This window comes from Balaenoptera musculus, chromosome 1 (assembly GCF_009873245.2).
Source record: "Balaenoptera musculus isolate JJ_BM4_2016_0621 chromosome 1, mBalMus1.pri.v3, whole genome shotgun sequence".
Classification (NCBI taxonomy): Eukaryota; Metazoa; Chordata; class Mammalia; order Artiodactyla; family Balaenopteridae; genus Balaenoptera; species Balaenoptera musculus.
Genome location: NC_045785.1, coordinates 4,483,240 through 4,496,641, shown reverse-complemented (window position 1 = coordinate 4,496,641; position 13,402 = coordinate 4,483,240). Strand labels below are relative to the sequence as shown.

General features: G+C 60.4%; 1 protein-coding gene across 8 annotated transcripts in view; it reads left to right on the top strand.

Annotated features, from left to right (window-relative positions):
* PLEKHG5 (pleckstrin homology and RhoGEF domain containing G5) overlaps positions 1–13,402 on the top strand; it is a 29,029-nt gene that overhangs the window by 13,307 nt on the left and 2,320 nt on the right. For 6 of the 8 annotated variants that reach the window (XM_036832953.1, XM_036832989.1, XM_036832980.1 and 3 more), the window contains 18 exons: positions 5,151–5,280; positions 6,215–6,317; positions 6,702–6,762; positions 7,118–7,209; positions 7,668–7,804; positions 8,086–8,231; positions 8,783–8,998; positions 9,077–9,265; positions 9,569–9,664; positions 10,366–10,416; positions 10,752–10,901; positions 11,250–11,360; positions 11,489–11,638; positions 11,722–11,859; positions 12,014–12,133; positions 12,737–12,869; positions 12,963–13,078; positions 13,167–13,366. In XM_036832953.1, the coding sequence (XP_036688848.1) occupies positions 5,151–5,280; positions 6,215–6,317; positions 6,702–6,762; positions 7,118–7,209; positions 7,668–7,804; positions 8,086–8,231; positions 8,783–8,998; positions 9,077–9,265; positions 9,569–9,664; positions 10,366–10,416; positions 10,752–10,901; positions 11,250–11,360; positions 11,489–11,638; positions 11,722–11,859; positions 12,014–12,133; positions 12,737–12,869; positions 12,963–13,078; positions 13,167–13,366 (2,339 nt within the window). The remainder of the gene's footprint in view (positions 1–5,150; positions 5,281–6,214; positions 6,318–6,701; positions 6,763–7,117; positions 7,210–7,667; positions 7,805–8,085; positions 8,232–8,782; positions 8,999–9,076; positions 9,266–9,568; positions 9,665–10,365; positions 10,417–10,751; positions 10,902–11,249; positions 11,361–11,488; positions 11,639–11,721; positions 11,860–12,013; positions 12,134–12,736; positions 12,870–12,962; positions 13,079–13,166; positions 13,367–13,402) is intronic. The other 2 variants (XM_036832962.1, XM_036832943.1) reach the window with 2 other exon arrangements.

Below are 13,402 nucleotides of genomic sequence, written 5' to 3'. Positions count from 1 at the left end.
CAGCTGCTCTGCTTATAGTGCCCCTCACCCTTGCCTCCAGCACCAAGAACACACTTGAAGACCCCTCAAGAAGGGTGTGGAAGTGCGGGGCGCCTGGTGCCCAGGCTGCCATCGGGAATATGGGCCATACTGCCCAGGGCCCAGCCCCCCAGAAGCCAGCGCCCCCTGGAGCAAGTGGCTTCTGTAGTCTGCCCCCTGCCAGCTGTCATTTCTGTGTCCATGTTCCCTTTCTGTGTGATGGAGGAGTGGAAGGGACACAAGAGCCAAAACAGCAACCATAAAACTATTCAATATAATTGATTTCCTCTTGTCTCCTTAGCCCCCAAGGCTGACCCGAAGGCAGCCTCCCCCACTCCTCTCTCCCTTCTCCACTACCCAAGAGATGGTGTGAATGTGGAGAAAATGTGGGCTCTGAAGCTACATACCCTGGGTTCAAGTCCTGATTCCACTGGCTGTGTGACCTTAGACAAGTTACTTAACCACTCTGAGCCTCACTTTCCTCATCTGTAAAGTACAGACAATCATAGCCCCTACCTTCTGAGATGAGGAGCCCCCCAGTGCAGCCCCAGGCACATGAGGACCACGTTATCAATGATCAGACTTTTTCAGTTCCCTCTTTCCTCCTCTCTCGGGCCACTTTCTCTGCTGTCTAACCCATCCTCACCCTATCTGTCATCTTGAAAATCTCTGATCGGGCTCTCTCCAGCCAAGATCTCCAGTGATCCTCCATCACGCTACTTAATAATTGAACCAGTATTTATTGAGCGGCTAGGACTGGCGACCAGGCAGCAAACCCGACGGGCCAAAATTGCTGTCCTTGTAGTGCTGGCGGTGTGGAGGCAACAAAGTCAAGCACACAGACTGTCCACCAGTGGGAAGCCTGAAGGAGAGAAGGGCGGCGGGGTGGAGGGGGTGACCGGGAGCGCGGAGGAATGAAACCTTAGAAGGGTGAGATGAGGACTTTTGAGTGAAGGTCTGCAGGAAGGGAGGCGGCTGGTTATCTCAGCGTCTGAGGAAAAGCATTTCAGGCTGAGGGATTAGCAGAAGCCAAGGCTCAGCGGTGGAGCACGTCCGAAGAAGCATGTCAGAAGGCGGGAGGCAGTGGGCGCAGTGGACAGAGCCAGGATGGGAGAGCAGGACCGGAGGCCCCTGAGGTCACCAGCCTCGGCAGGAGATGGGGAGCCGCTGCGGGGTTTTGAGGAGGTACGTGTGACTCCTCTTTGACCTGGGTCCACTGTGGCCGCTCACGGAGAGCAGACTGGGGTCAAGGGCGGAAGCAGGGAGACCAGCTCTGAGGCCTTGTCACCCTGCTAAGAGGCCATGGGGGCTGGGGCCGGGGCCTGAGGTGGCCTGGAGAGGGTGGCCGGGTTGAAGCTACGGATATTAAGGGTGGAGCCCGCAGAAGTGTTTGCCTGAGTTGGGGAATAACAGAAAGATCACGGGTGACCCCAAGGTGTTTGGCCTAATGTATTCTTTTCCTGGGGCTGCCGTAACAAATCAGGGTGGCTTTAGAACAACAGAAGTTTGTTCTCTCAGTTCTGAGGCCAGAAGTCTGAAATTAAGGTGTGGGCAGGCTGTGCTCCCGCTGAAGTCTCCAGGGTAGGACCCTTCCTTGCTTCTCACAGCTTCTGGCACGTCTAGGAGCCTCTCAGTATTCCTTGGCTCGTAGATGCATCAGTCTTGTTGCTGCCTCTGTTGTCACATGGCCTTCTCCCTGTGTGTCCCATCTCTGTGTCTATTCTCCTCTTCTTTTAAGGACAGTAGTCATACGATTACTCCATACTCTATGCTGTATGATTGCAGACCCCAGTATGACCTCAACTTAACGAATGACATCTGCAATGCCCGTCTTTCCAATAAGGTCACGTTCTGTGGTGCTGGGGGTTAGGACCGAACCTGTCTTTTTGAGGGACGCAATTCAACCCATAACATCACCACACCCGGAAGGCGTTGCTAGTAATTGAGATGGACGGAGCTGCGTGGAAAAGTTCAGGAGCTCATGCAGACGTTTTATTTTTTTTTTATTTTTTTTTATTTTTTAATTAATTAATCAATTTATTTTTGGCTGTGTTGGGTCTTCGTTTCTGTGCGAGGGCTTTCTCTAGTTGTGGCGAGCGGGGGCCACTCCTCATCGCGGTGCGCGGGCCTCCCACCGTCGCGGCCTCTCTCGTTGCGGAGCACAGGCTCCAGACGCGCAGGCTCAGCAGTCGTGGCTCACGGGTCCAGTAGCTCCGCGGCACGTGGGATCCTCCCAGACCAGGGCTCGAACCCGTGTCCCCTGCACTGGCAGGCAGACTCTCAACCACTGCGCCACCAGGGAAGCCCTATTTTTTTTATAAATGTATTTATTTTTGTCTGGGTTGGGTTTTCGTTGCTGCGCGCAGGCTTTCTCTAGTTCTGCGCGAGCGGGGGCTACTCCTCGTTGCAGTGCGTGGGCTTCTCGTTGCAGTGGTTTCTCTTGTTGCGGAGCACGGGCTCTAGGTGCGCGGGCTTCAGTAGTTGTGGCACGTGGGCTCAGTAGTTGTGGCTTGCGGGCTCTAGAGAGCAGGCTCAGTAGTTGTGGCGCATGGGCTTAGTTGCTCCGAGGCACGTGGGATCCTCCCAGACCAGGGCTCCATTGGCAGGTGGATTCTTAACCACTGCGCCACCAGGGAAGTCCCTGTGCAGATGTTTTAAGTTTGAGATGCTTGGTCCCGACTGGAGAGTTCACTGTGGGAGCCTGCCCCATGAGACTGACTGAGTCACTGGAGGGTGGATGTGGATAAAATGAGAAGGGGTCCACGGATGGCGAGAGATCAGGAAGCAGGCAAAGGGACTGAGAGGGGAGGGAACCAGCAGAGCACGGGTCCTGGGGGCTGAGGAAGAAATGGTTCCCGAGAGACCACCTGTGTCAAATGCTGGGTCCTGGGAGAACAGACGAGAGGACTCAGAAGCGTGGACATCATTGGGGACCTGAGAAGAGTGAGTTGGGGAGGGGGCCAAAGCTTGATGGGAGAGGGTCTGAGGGAAAATGGAAGAATTAGAAAATCTCCAGTTGCAGCCATCGTAGTAATAATTGATTTAGGCAAAAGCCATCAACAAGGGCTAAAGCCCTGGAGTGTGCGATTGCAGGGGAGCAGAGTATCTCAAAGTGTCACCCCGATATGACTTCCTCATTACAAAGAGAGAATGCGACTTTACAAAGTACAGCGAGATCCCCAGATGATCTGACGCCAGGGCACACTGAGGAGGACACAGTCCACTCTCTGGCGTCCTGGCCCAAATGCTCAGCCTGAAACTATCCCAGACCTCCAGACAAGTCCACGTGGAGGACCTTTCTGCCAGACTGCTGGCCTGGCTGCTTCAAATATGTCAGTGTCATGAAAGACGGGGGCAAAAAACTAGGGCGTTCATTCTTTTTTTTTTTTAATATTTATTTATTTATTTATTTTTGGCTCATCAGGTCTCAGTTGTGGCATGCCGGCTTAGTTGCCCCGCGGCATGTGGGATCTTAGTTCCCTGACCAGGGATCGAACCCGCGTCCCCTGCATTGGAAGGCGGATTCTCAACTACTAGACCACCAGGGAAGTCCTGGGCATTCATTCTTTTTTTTTTTTTTTAAATGTTTATTTATTTATTTGGTTGCACCGGGGCTTAGTTGTGGCAGGTGGGCTCTTTAGTTGCGGCTTGCCAGCTCCTTAGTTGCAGCATGTGGGCTCCTTAGTTGTGGCGGGCAGGCTCCTTAGTTGCGGCACACGGGCTCCTTAGTTGTGGCATGCGAACTCTTAGGTGTGGCATGCGTGTGGGATCTAGTTCCCTGACCAGGGATCGAACGCGGGCCCCCTGCATTGGGAGCGTGGAGTCTTATCCACTGCGCCACCAGGGAAGTCCCTGGGCATTCATTCTTAAAGGGATAAACAGACAAAACCAAATGTATGTGTGAACCTTGATTGGATCCCATGTGGGAAAAAAAATCTATAAAGGACATTATTTAGACAGTTGGGAAAATGCCAAGGTAGACTCTAGGTGGACTAAGTATCATCGCTCAGTTTCCCAAGTGTGACAGTTGTGTTGGGGTTTTGCACGAGCAGGTCTGTGTTCTCAGGTGGTGTCATGATTTCCTCCCCAGGGGAAGGGGGGTCATGAGCCATTGCGCCAAATGTGAACAACTGGGGAAGCCAGAAGGGTGTATGGATGTCATTGTACTATTCTTATAACTTTCTGCAGGTTTGAAATATTTTGAAACAAAAAGTCAGGGAGAAAGAAAATAGAGGGTAATGGGAGGAAAGAACAGGAAGGGGTGAGTTTAGCTGTAAAGGGAAGGAGAGAAACAGGTTGGTTTGCCCGTGGGAATGATCCGGTGAGAGGGATGAATGCTGAGCGGGGTCCCCGTTCTTAGGCTGGAGAGGGGGGTCTCGGTGGAAGGCTGGCCTGGGATTGGAGCAGGGCAAAGCCCCTGCAGCCCGGGGCAGGTGGGTGGACGTGGTGGTAGGAGCGCGTGGACCGCCTTCTGATGGCTTCTGTTCCCCTAGAAAAGTAGGCAGTTGGGTTGGTGGGGAGTGAGTTAGGGAGGGTTGGGGGATGGAGAAGATAGGACAGTCATCCATGGTGGTGGGGATGAGAGTAGCCTGGTGCGATTGGGTAAGTCTGGGATGCTGTCACTAAGCAACGGCCTGTGGGTACCACATAGGCACCCAGAGGCCAACACCATTCCCTGACTCCTCCATAACCCCCTTCACACCCTAACTTAGAAATCCAGGCGGGGTCAGCTGTTCGGGGGCCACACAGGTCATAGAATTGAGGGCAGAGGCCCTGGGCAGGGAGGAGGGGGAGGCATTCTGTTTCAGACAATGAGTTGAGCAAACCAAATGTCCTCCCCAGCTCCACTTTTTGGTGCCCTTTCTGCCTGCGCTCTGGAAGAGGCCCTGGTAGCACCCGCCTCGTGGTTACCTACTTGAAATCTCCCCTTTGGCATCGCATTCCTTGCGGGCAGGGCTTTGCTTTCTCTGCATCTCCCAGAATGGACACCTAGTAGGTGCTCGGGAAGCATTTGATGGGCGCTCTGTGGGGCGTGGATGGTTGGACCTGAAGAGTCGCCCCCGTAGGGGCCAGGAGCCCCGTGTACTGCAGTGGTCTGGGTCCACCCCACCACCCCATCCTTCCCCTCACAGGTATGCCACCACGCCGACTGCCAGCAGCTGCACCGCCGGGGCCCCCTCAGCCTCTGCGAGGCCTGTGACAGCAAGTTCCACAGCGCCATGCATTATGATGGGCACGTCCGCTTCGACCTGCCCCCCCAAGGTGAGCACAGGGAGGGGGCCCAGCCCCCAGAGCTCCCTGCCTGGGGGCGCAGTGTCCTGCTAACTGTCGGCATCACGACAGGGCCATCAGAAGGACACGAGTTGACTGTAAACGATGAAACCCAAGTCCACTCCCGTCCCTTTTGTTCCACAAGTTTTTTAACAAGAGAAAAAGTTGGGGACCGGCCCAGCTCGAAGGCAGGTCTGTCTCCACCAGGTGCCGGGTCCTTCTCGATGGGTCTGCACCTCCCACAGCTGCCCCCGCCTCTGTGCCTGCCCGGCCCAGCACGGAGAAGGTCCCCTTCCCTCTTGTCCTCAGGGCAGGGGATCTCTGGGCAGATCCTCCAGCCAGGCAGCCAGTGAGCAGTGGGTGGGTTGGGGATGGGCAGGTCGGAAGGAACTTGCAGCAGGAAACAAGAAACCCCTCCTGCTGAACAGGGACCTGGCCCAGGCCTACCGCCAACTGGCTGTGCTGGGGTGGCTCTGGTCTCCTTTCCCAGCGGGTCAGAGGGACCAAAGGCCTCGTCCCCTCTGCCAGGGCCTCCTGGGACTTTGGGTGTGGTCACCGTGGTGGGGGAGGGGACGCCTGCAAGAAAGAGCCATGGACTTGGGTTCCTTCCTGCAGCAATCCCAGAGGCAGGGCGTCTTTATCCCTAGTTAATAGATGGGTAAACTGAGGCGGACTTGTACTGGGGGCAGGGCATCACCCGGGGTGTCATCCCAGGGCCCTTGTGTCTTTTTGAGCCTGGGGGTGGATAAATGATAAGCAGTGACTGAGTCCCTCCCCTCACGGAACTGAGGGGCCTTGGCTAGTTTGGGGTGGGGTCCGAAGGTCGGTAGCAGGCCCTGGTCCCTCTGGAGTCGGCCGTGTTGGAAGGCTAAGGAGGGGGCCAGGGAGGGAGCGGGCACAACCCCACTCCCACTTTACACCGAAGGCTCTGTCCTGGCTCGGAATGTGTCCACCCGGTCATGCCCCCCGCGCACCAGCCCTGCAGTGGACGTGGAGGAGGAGGAGGAGAGCTCTGTGGACGGCAAGGGGTAGGTGAGGGGTTGGTGGGCACGGCAGACACCTGGGGGGTCCCAAGGCTGGGTCTCAGATCACAGAGCCAGGGACAAGAGGCTTCAGAAGAGCTGACTGGAGACCCCGCCGGGCCCCTGCTGCTGCCCGGATTCCTGGAGGGTGGGCCTCCAGGGCTTCTGGGATCAGACTCTACCTGATGAGGTACCGCTGGGTGTGACTCCCGGGTCGGCCACCAGAGGGCGAACAGCCCCTCGTGAGTCCTGGCTTGCCTGAGCGAACCTGAGTTACCTGGTCACCTAGGGCCAGCAACGGGTGGGCAGCCAGCTGGGGCCCGCCCATATCCCACCCTGGTGAGGGCCCACCCACGCCTCCAACCTCTGCCCTCACCGGCTTCCCTGCAGGGACCGGAAGAGCACAGGCCTGAAGCTCTCCAAGAAGAAAGCCTGGAGGAGACACACAGATGTAAGGAGCCCCCAGGCTGGCAGAGCAGGCGCCCACAGCCTCTGCCCCTCCCGGGCCCTTTCCGTTCCTGAGGCTGGGCCCGTCTGCTCTAAGTTCCAGGACCAGGGATGGGGCCTGGAGTGAGCGTGTGCCTCCCTCGCCCCCCAGCCCTGTAGCCCGGTCCTGCTTACCTTAGCCCAGGTGGGGGATGCTCCAGGAGCTCCTGCCTCCACGGAGGGATGCCGGGTGCCTCCCTGGGGCAGAAGAGGGCTGGGAGACCCCTGCGTTCACTTCCCTGCTGGGGTTCCCATCCGGAACCCTGGGGTGGGGAGGCTAGGGGGCGAGGGGTGCGGAACTGAGACCCCTGTCCTGTTAGGACCCAAGCAAGGAGTGCTTCACGCTGAAATTTGACCTGAACGTGGATATCGAGACAGAGATCGTGCCAGCCATGAAGAAGAAGTCGCTGGGGTAGGGCTTGGTGGGGAGAACGGGGCTGGGGGGCAGGTGTGGCCTCCTGCAGGTGTGACTGTGTGTGTCCGTGTGGTGGCCTGTGAACAAGCATGTCCCCCACCTGTGGGCACCCCACCCATGTGCAGTGAGGGCCGGGGTGCCGTGTTTGTATCCCAGCCCCTGCGCGTGGCCCAGTCCTGCGGGGGTGAACGGGTGTGGACGGACATGCAACGGTGTCTGTCTGCCCTGGTGTGTAGACGTGAACATGTGAGGGCAGGGGCGTGTTGTCTCGTGTGTAGACGCACGCAGGAGCGTGTGAACCTCTGTGGGCAGGTGTGTGTGTGCGCACGGACCTGTGTGTGATCCCCTGGGTGTCTCCCTTTTCCTTTGGGTGGGCGGGGTGGCGCTGGGGCTGTGGACGGGGTGGAGGTTCACGTGACTGCCCCCAGCACACACGCACCTCCTGTCCCGGGCAGGGAGGTGCTGCTGCCAGTATTTGAAAGGAAAGGCATTGCGCTGGGCAAAGTGGATATCTACCTGGACCAGTCCAACACGCCCCTGTCCCTCACCTTTGAGGCCTACAGGTTCGGGGGACACTACCTGCGGGTCAAAGGTGAGCAGATGACTAGATGGGCCGGGTATCTGGGGCATGGCTGGGTCCCTTGGGGAGGGTGCTTCTTCCCAGGCTCAGGTTCCCATTGGCCACAGCCTTGAGCAAGCTCATTACCATACAGGTGTCTCTGCTGGGCGGCAGTGCCAGGCGTTGGCAGGGCGGGGCTTCAGGGGAGGGCAGCCAGGCCTTGGTTTGGATCCTTGGGGGAGAGGGTACTGGGGCCCCCTTCTCCACTGGGCCTGGGCGTTGAGGACCTCTACTTGTCCCTGATGCCACCCCAGCCAAGCCAGGGGACGAAGGGAAGGTAGAGCAGGGGGTGAAGGACTCCAAGTCCCTGAGTCTGCCAATCCTGCGGCCAGCTGGGGCCGGGCCCCCCACCCAGGAGCGCGTGGACCCGCAGAGCCGCCGGGAGAGCCTGGACATCCTGGTGAGGAGGGGCTGTGTCGGGGCTGGGGACGGGGAGGGGCCAGAGGAGAGGTCACCTGGGCGCCTCGCTGCTCCCTCTGGGGGCTTTACTTTCCGCTTCTGGGAAATGGGGCTGGCCTTGAGGATACGGGGCCCTCTCTGGATCTAACCATACCCCACGGTGATGGGCCTCGTCTCTGAGAGTCTGCTTGTACCCGAGGACCCTGTGTGTGTGTATGTGTGTCTAAGCAGACATTGCGTGGGGAGTGAGACTTTGTGTGTCACTGGTTGTGTTCATGAGTGTGTGTCGGGGATCCACTTGGATCTGGGCTGCTGAGTGCATCCGAGCGTGTGTGTGACTCTGCGTGTTCTCCCCACCCGCTTCACGCTGCTGGCTGGGGCGGCAGGCAGGAGGGGGATCCAGCTGCGTCTGTCTGGGCCTTCCAGCCCCCAGAGCACGTGTAGGTCTCAGGAGAGGCGGCGCCCCAGGGTGCGGGGGCGTGCAGAGACCCTCCTGCCTCCCAGGCTGGCCAAGGTCCCGGAAACCCACCCTGACGCCTGCTCCCCGGCCAGGCCCCTGGCCGCCGACGCAAGAACATGTCGGAGTTCCTGGGGGAGGCGAGCGTCCCTGGGCAGGAGCCCCCGGCGCCCTCCAGCTGCTCTCTGCCCAGCGGCAGCAGTAGTGGCAGCAGCAGCAGCAGTGGCGGCAGTGACAGCTGGAAGAACCGGGCGGCCAGTCGCTTCAGCGGCTTCTTCAGCTCAGGCCCCAGCACCAGCGCCTTCGGCCGGGTATGTGGGCGCGTGGGCCCTGGGGCAGGGCAGCTGGCTGGCCTTGACTCCTGACCCTGACCACAGGCCTGCTTTCAGGAAGTGGACAAACTGGAGCAGCTGGAGGGCAAGCTGCATGCCTACAGCCTCTTCGGGCTGCCCAGGCTGCCCCGGAGGCTGTGCTTTGACCACGACTCGTGGGAGGAGGAAGGTGACGAAGAGGAGGACGAGGACGACGCCTGCCTGCGGCTGGAGGACAGCTGGCGGGAGCTCATCGATGGGCACGAGGTGGGTGCCGCCCGTGGCCTTCCCCTCCCCCCTCAGGGAAAGGGGGACGTTATCCCCCTACTCCACAGGGCCCTTCCTAGGGTGACGGGATGTTCCACGGGACAGCCCTGCCAGGCTGCTCTCACCATTAACCCGCTTTGGAGGAACTCAGGCGAGGTGAAAATGTGGCTGGCCCAGAACTTGGGGGACCCCTGTGTCTCAGCTGGGAAAAAGGTTGCGTGCAGGGCCGCTCACCCTTCTCCGCCTGCTCCGGCCATCCCGGCACGCGCCGGGGCTCCTGGAGACACCCTGCCCTTCCCACAGAAGCTGACCCGGCGGCAGTGCCACCAGCAGGAGGCGGTGTGGGAGCTCCTGCACACAGAGGCCTCCTACATTAAGAAACTGAGGGTGATCACCAACGTGAGTATGGGGTGGGCCCAGAGCCACTCCGCCTACCCACCCCCCGTGGCCTCCTCTGGGTGCCCCTGAGCAGAGTTTGGGCCTTTGCAGAAGAAGCAGGTGCCAAGCAACAGAGGGGAAGGAAAGTGGGAGAAGGGCCACACCCTGGGGTGGAGGTGATTCCCAAGGGCCCCGGGGAACCTGCGAGGGGGCTTGGGGTGAGTTTGCCAGGTTGAGCTGATTAATACAGACCTCATCCTTTCACTCATCCTTTCATCGGCTGTTTCTGAACACCTGCTATGTGCCAGGTGCCCAGCAGCCCACACCCTAGACGAGGAGGCAGAATGGGTAGGCACTGGGGGATGTGTGTAGGGACTTCGACCTTGGGGGAGCACCTGTCCTGGGCTTGTGGGTTCAAGGAAGGCACCCTCGGGGCAGAAGCTCCAGACTGAGCCAGGGCAGAGGTGGAGGAGACAGTTCCAGGTATGCCTGCAAGGGCAGTGTCCCAGAGCTTCCCTCCAGGAGGGGCCTGGGCAGGGGGACCCCCAGGTGGGCCGTTGGGGCCGTCTTTTCTCAAAGTGTGAACCCTCTCTGTCCCAGGCTGCCTCAGGGCCTCCCAGGATGGGGAAAGGGTAGAGGGGAGCCTAAGAGTCTGGGTGGGGCGTCGGGACTGGGACCCCCCCCTCCCCTCCACCAGCTGCAGTGCTCCCTGCCCCCCACAGCTGTTCCTGTGCTGCCTCCTGAATCTGCAAGAGTCAGGGCTGCTGTGTGAGGTGCGTCAGGGCCTGGGGGTGGGGGGGACAGTACCAGAAAGTAGCGGGGGAGGGGGGAGGGGCTAGAGCAAGGGAGGGGACAGACAGGGGCAGGGCTGACTGGTGGAGTAGGTGAGGGGTGGGGCCTGGCCTCAGGGGGTGGGGCTGGGGCTGCAGAAAGGGTGGGGCGGCGCCTGGAACCAGGGGGTGGGGATGGGAGCGTGCTGAAGAAAGGTGGGAGCGGGGCCAACGGGTGGTGGGAGGGGAGGGGAGGGGGACGGTCAGGGGCGGGGCCCGGTAGAGGGGCGGGGCCCGGTAGAGGGGCAGGGCCGAGCGCACCTCCCACCCACCCACAGGTGGAGGCGGAGCGCCTGTTCAGCAACGTCCCGGAGATCGCGCGGCTACACCGCGGGCTGTGGGGCAGCGTGATGGCGCCGGTGCTGGAGAAGGCGCGGCGCACGCGGGCGCTGCTGCAGCCCGCGGATTTCCTCAAAGGCTTTAAGATGGTACGGGCCGGGTCGGACGCAGGCAGGGACACTGAGGCGGGGCTGGGCGCCGATCCCATCTGCCCATCACCCCAGCCTCCCCCTGACCGATGGCCCGAATGACCCTTAGTGGTCAGAGGCGTGGAATTCAGAATCGGTTGCCCTGGTGTGAACCCCACCTGGCCATGTACCCTTGCTACCTGGCCGAGGGTGATCGCTTTCGCTGAGGCTTTCCTCACGTGGAAAACAGGGATAATAAGCTTGCCCCCCTGCGGTGGTCGCGAAAGGCAGTAAGGAAGAGTGAGTGCCGAGCCCAGCCCGCGGGGAGCGCGCGGTAACCGGTGCTGTGCTTGTTCCGCCCTGCGCCAGTTCGGCTCCCTCTTCAAGCCCTACATCCGATACTGCATGGAGGAGGAGAGCTGCATGGAGTACATGCGGGGCCTACTACGCGACAACGACCTCTTCCGGGCCTACGTCACGGTGAGGGCGGGTGGGGCTCGCTGGTGGGCCCGGGCACAGGACGGTGGGCCCACCTGGGCGGCAGGTGCAGGGGGGGCTGGAGGTGGGCGTGGCCTGCCATGAGCCCCGCCCCCGCCTCCCCGCCACAGTGGGCCGAGAAGCACCAGCAGTGCCAGCGGCTGAAGCTGAGCGACATGCTGGCCAAGCCCCACCAGCGGCTCACCAAGTACCCGCTGCTGCTCAAGTCGGTGCTAAGGAAGACCGACGAGCCGCGCGCCAAGGAGGCCGTCGTCACTATGGTAACTGGGGCGGCGGGCAGGGTCCCTCCCTGGCTTGCGGCCCCTTCCGGCCCTGTACCTGAATTGCCCTGGCCCACCCGTAGATCGGCTCGGTGGAGCGCTTCATCCACCACGTGAACGCGTGCATGCGGCAGCGACAGGAGAGGCAGCGGCTGGCGGCCGTTGTGAGCCGCATCGACGCCTACGAGGTGGTGGAGGGCAGCAACGACGAGGTGGACAAGGTGGGCGCCTCCGTCTGTGGCCCTGCTGGGAGCGAGGAAGGGCCAAACTGGCAGACAGATGGGAGGCTATGCTGGGAATCTCTCTGGAGGACTCCCCGCTGAGATGAGGAGTCAGACTCTGACCTCTCCCGCACCTGCCCCCCCAAACCCCCAGCTCCTGAAGGAATTTCTACATCTGGACCTGACGGCACCCATCCCTGGCGCCTCCCCTGAGGAGACACGCCAGCTGCTGCTGGAAGGGAGCCTGAGGATGAAGGAGGGGAAGGACAGCAAGGTGACTCCACCCCACACCCAGGGCCCTCGCCCCACCCCCTCTTACCCTGTGGGTTTCGAACACCCCTTCCTTGGGACCTCTTGTGATTCTTAGCTGCCCGGTCACTTGGGTGGCAATTTAAGAACTGGTGACTTTATGATCGTATGAGGGATGATTATCTGCCTGACGCTTGCTTTTTACAAATACAGCAGCTGGGTCCCAGCCCATCAGGGGCCATTCTGGCCCACTTGCCAGTGCCACATGTGTTCCTGGTGGGAAGGAGGGGGCACCTTCCGTGAGCAGGACAGGAACAGCCCAGAGTCTTGCTACTGAGCTATTAATTTTTCAGGCACTGTGTAACCCAGAGCCTACAAAGCGTGATTTTAAAACCACCTTCCTTTTCCTCTTTAATGTAAACTTTTAACTGGCATAAATCACAAGTATATCACTTGATGAAAGAAAATCAGCTTGCCCTTCATTTGAATTTTACTCTCAGATTCGTGGGGAGTGGGGGAAGGGAGGTGTTTGACACCAGTACCCCCAGGAGAGGGTGTTGCCGCAGACAGGCTGAGGGTCCCTGCCGTGGCCCTGACCTCTGGCCTCCCGCGGCCTCCCGTCCCCCAGATGGACGTGTACTGCTTCCTCTTCACCGACCTGCTCTTGGTGACCAAGGCGGTGAAGAAGGCAGAGAGGACCAAGGTGATCAGGCCACCGCTGCTGGTGGAAAAGATCGTGTGCCGGGAGCTTCGGGACCCTGGTGAGGAGCCCGGCCCCGCCACCCCTGTGCAGGGCCTGGGACGGGCAGGGGCCGTGGTCTCAGCCAGCGCTGAGGCGAGCCCTTCCTAACCAGGGTCCTTCCTTCTCATCTACCTGAACGAGTTCCACAGCGCCGTGGGGGCCTACACGTTCCAGGCCAGCGGCCAGGCCTTGTGCCGTGGCTGGGTGGACGCCATCTACGATGCCCAGGTGAGAGCAGAGCGGTGGTCAGGCTGGCAGGGCGGCCTGGTGGCCGCTGCTCACAGCCCGCTGGGGCCCTGTGCACCCACACCCGCAGAACCAGCTTCAGCAGCTGCGCGTGCAGGAGCACCCAGGCGGCCAGCAGCACCTGCAGAGCCTGGCAGAGGAGGAGGATGAGCAGGAGGAAGAGGAGGAGGAGGAAGACGAGGAGGAGGAAGGAGGGGAGAGTAGCACTTCGGCGGCCAGTTCCCCTACCATCCTGCGCAAAAGCAGCAACAGCCTCGACTCGCAGCGCTGGTACGTTTGTCCAGGACCACCCAGCCAGCCAGAGCA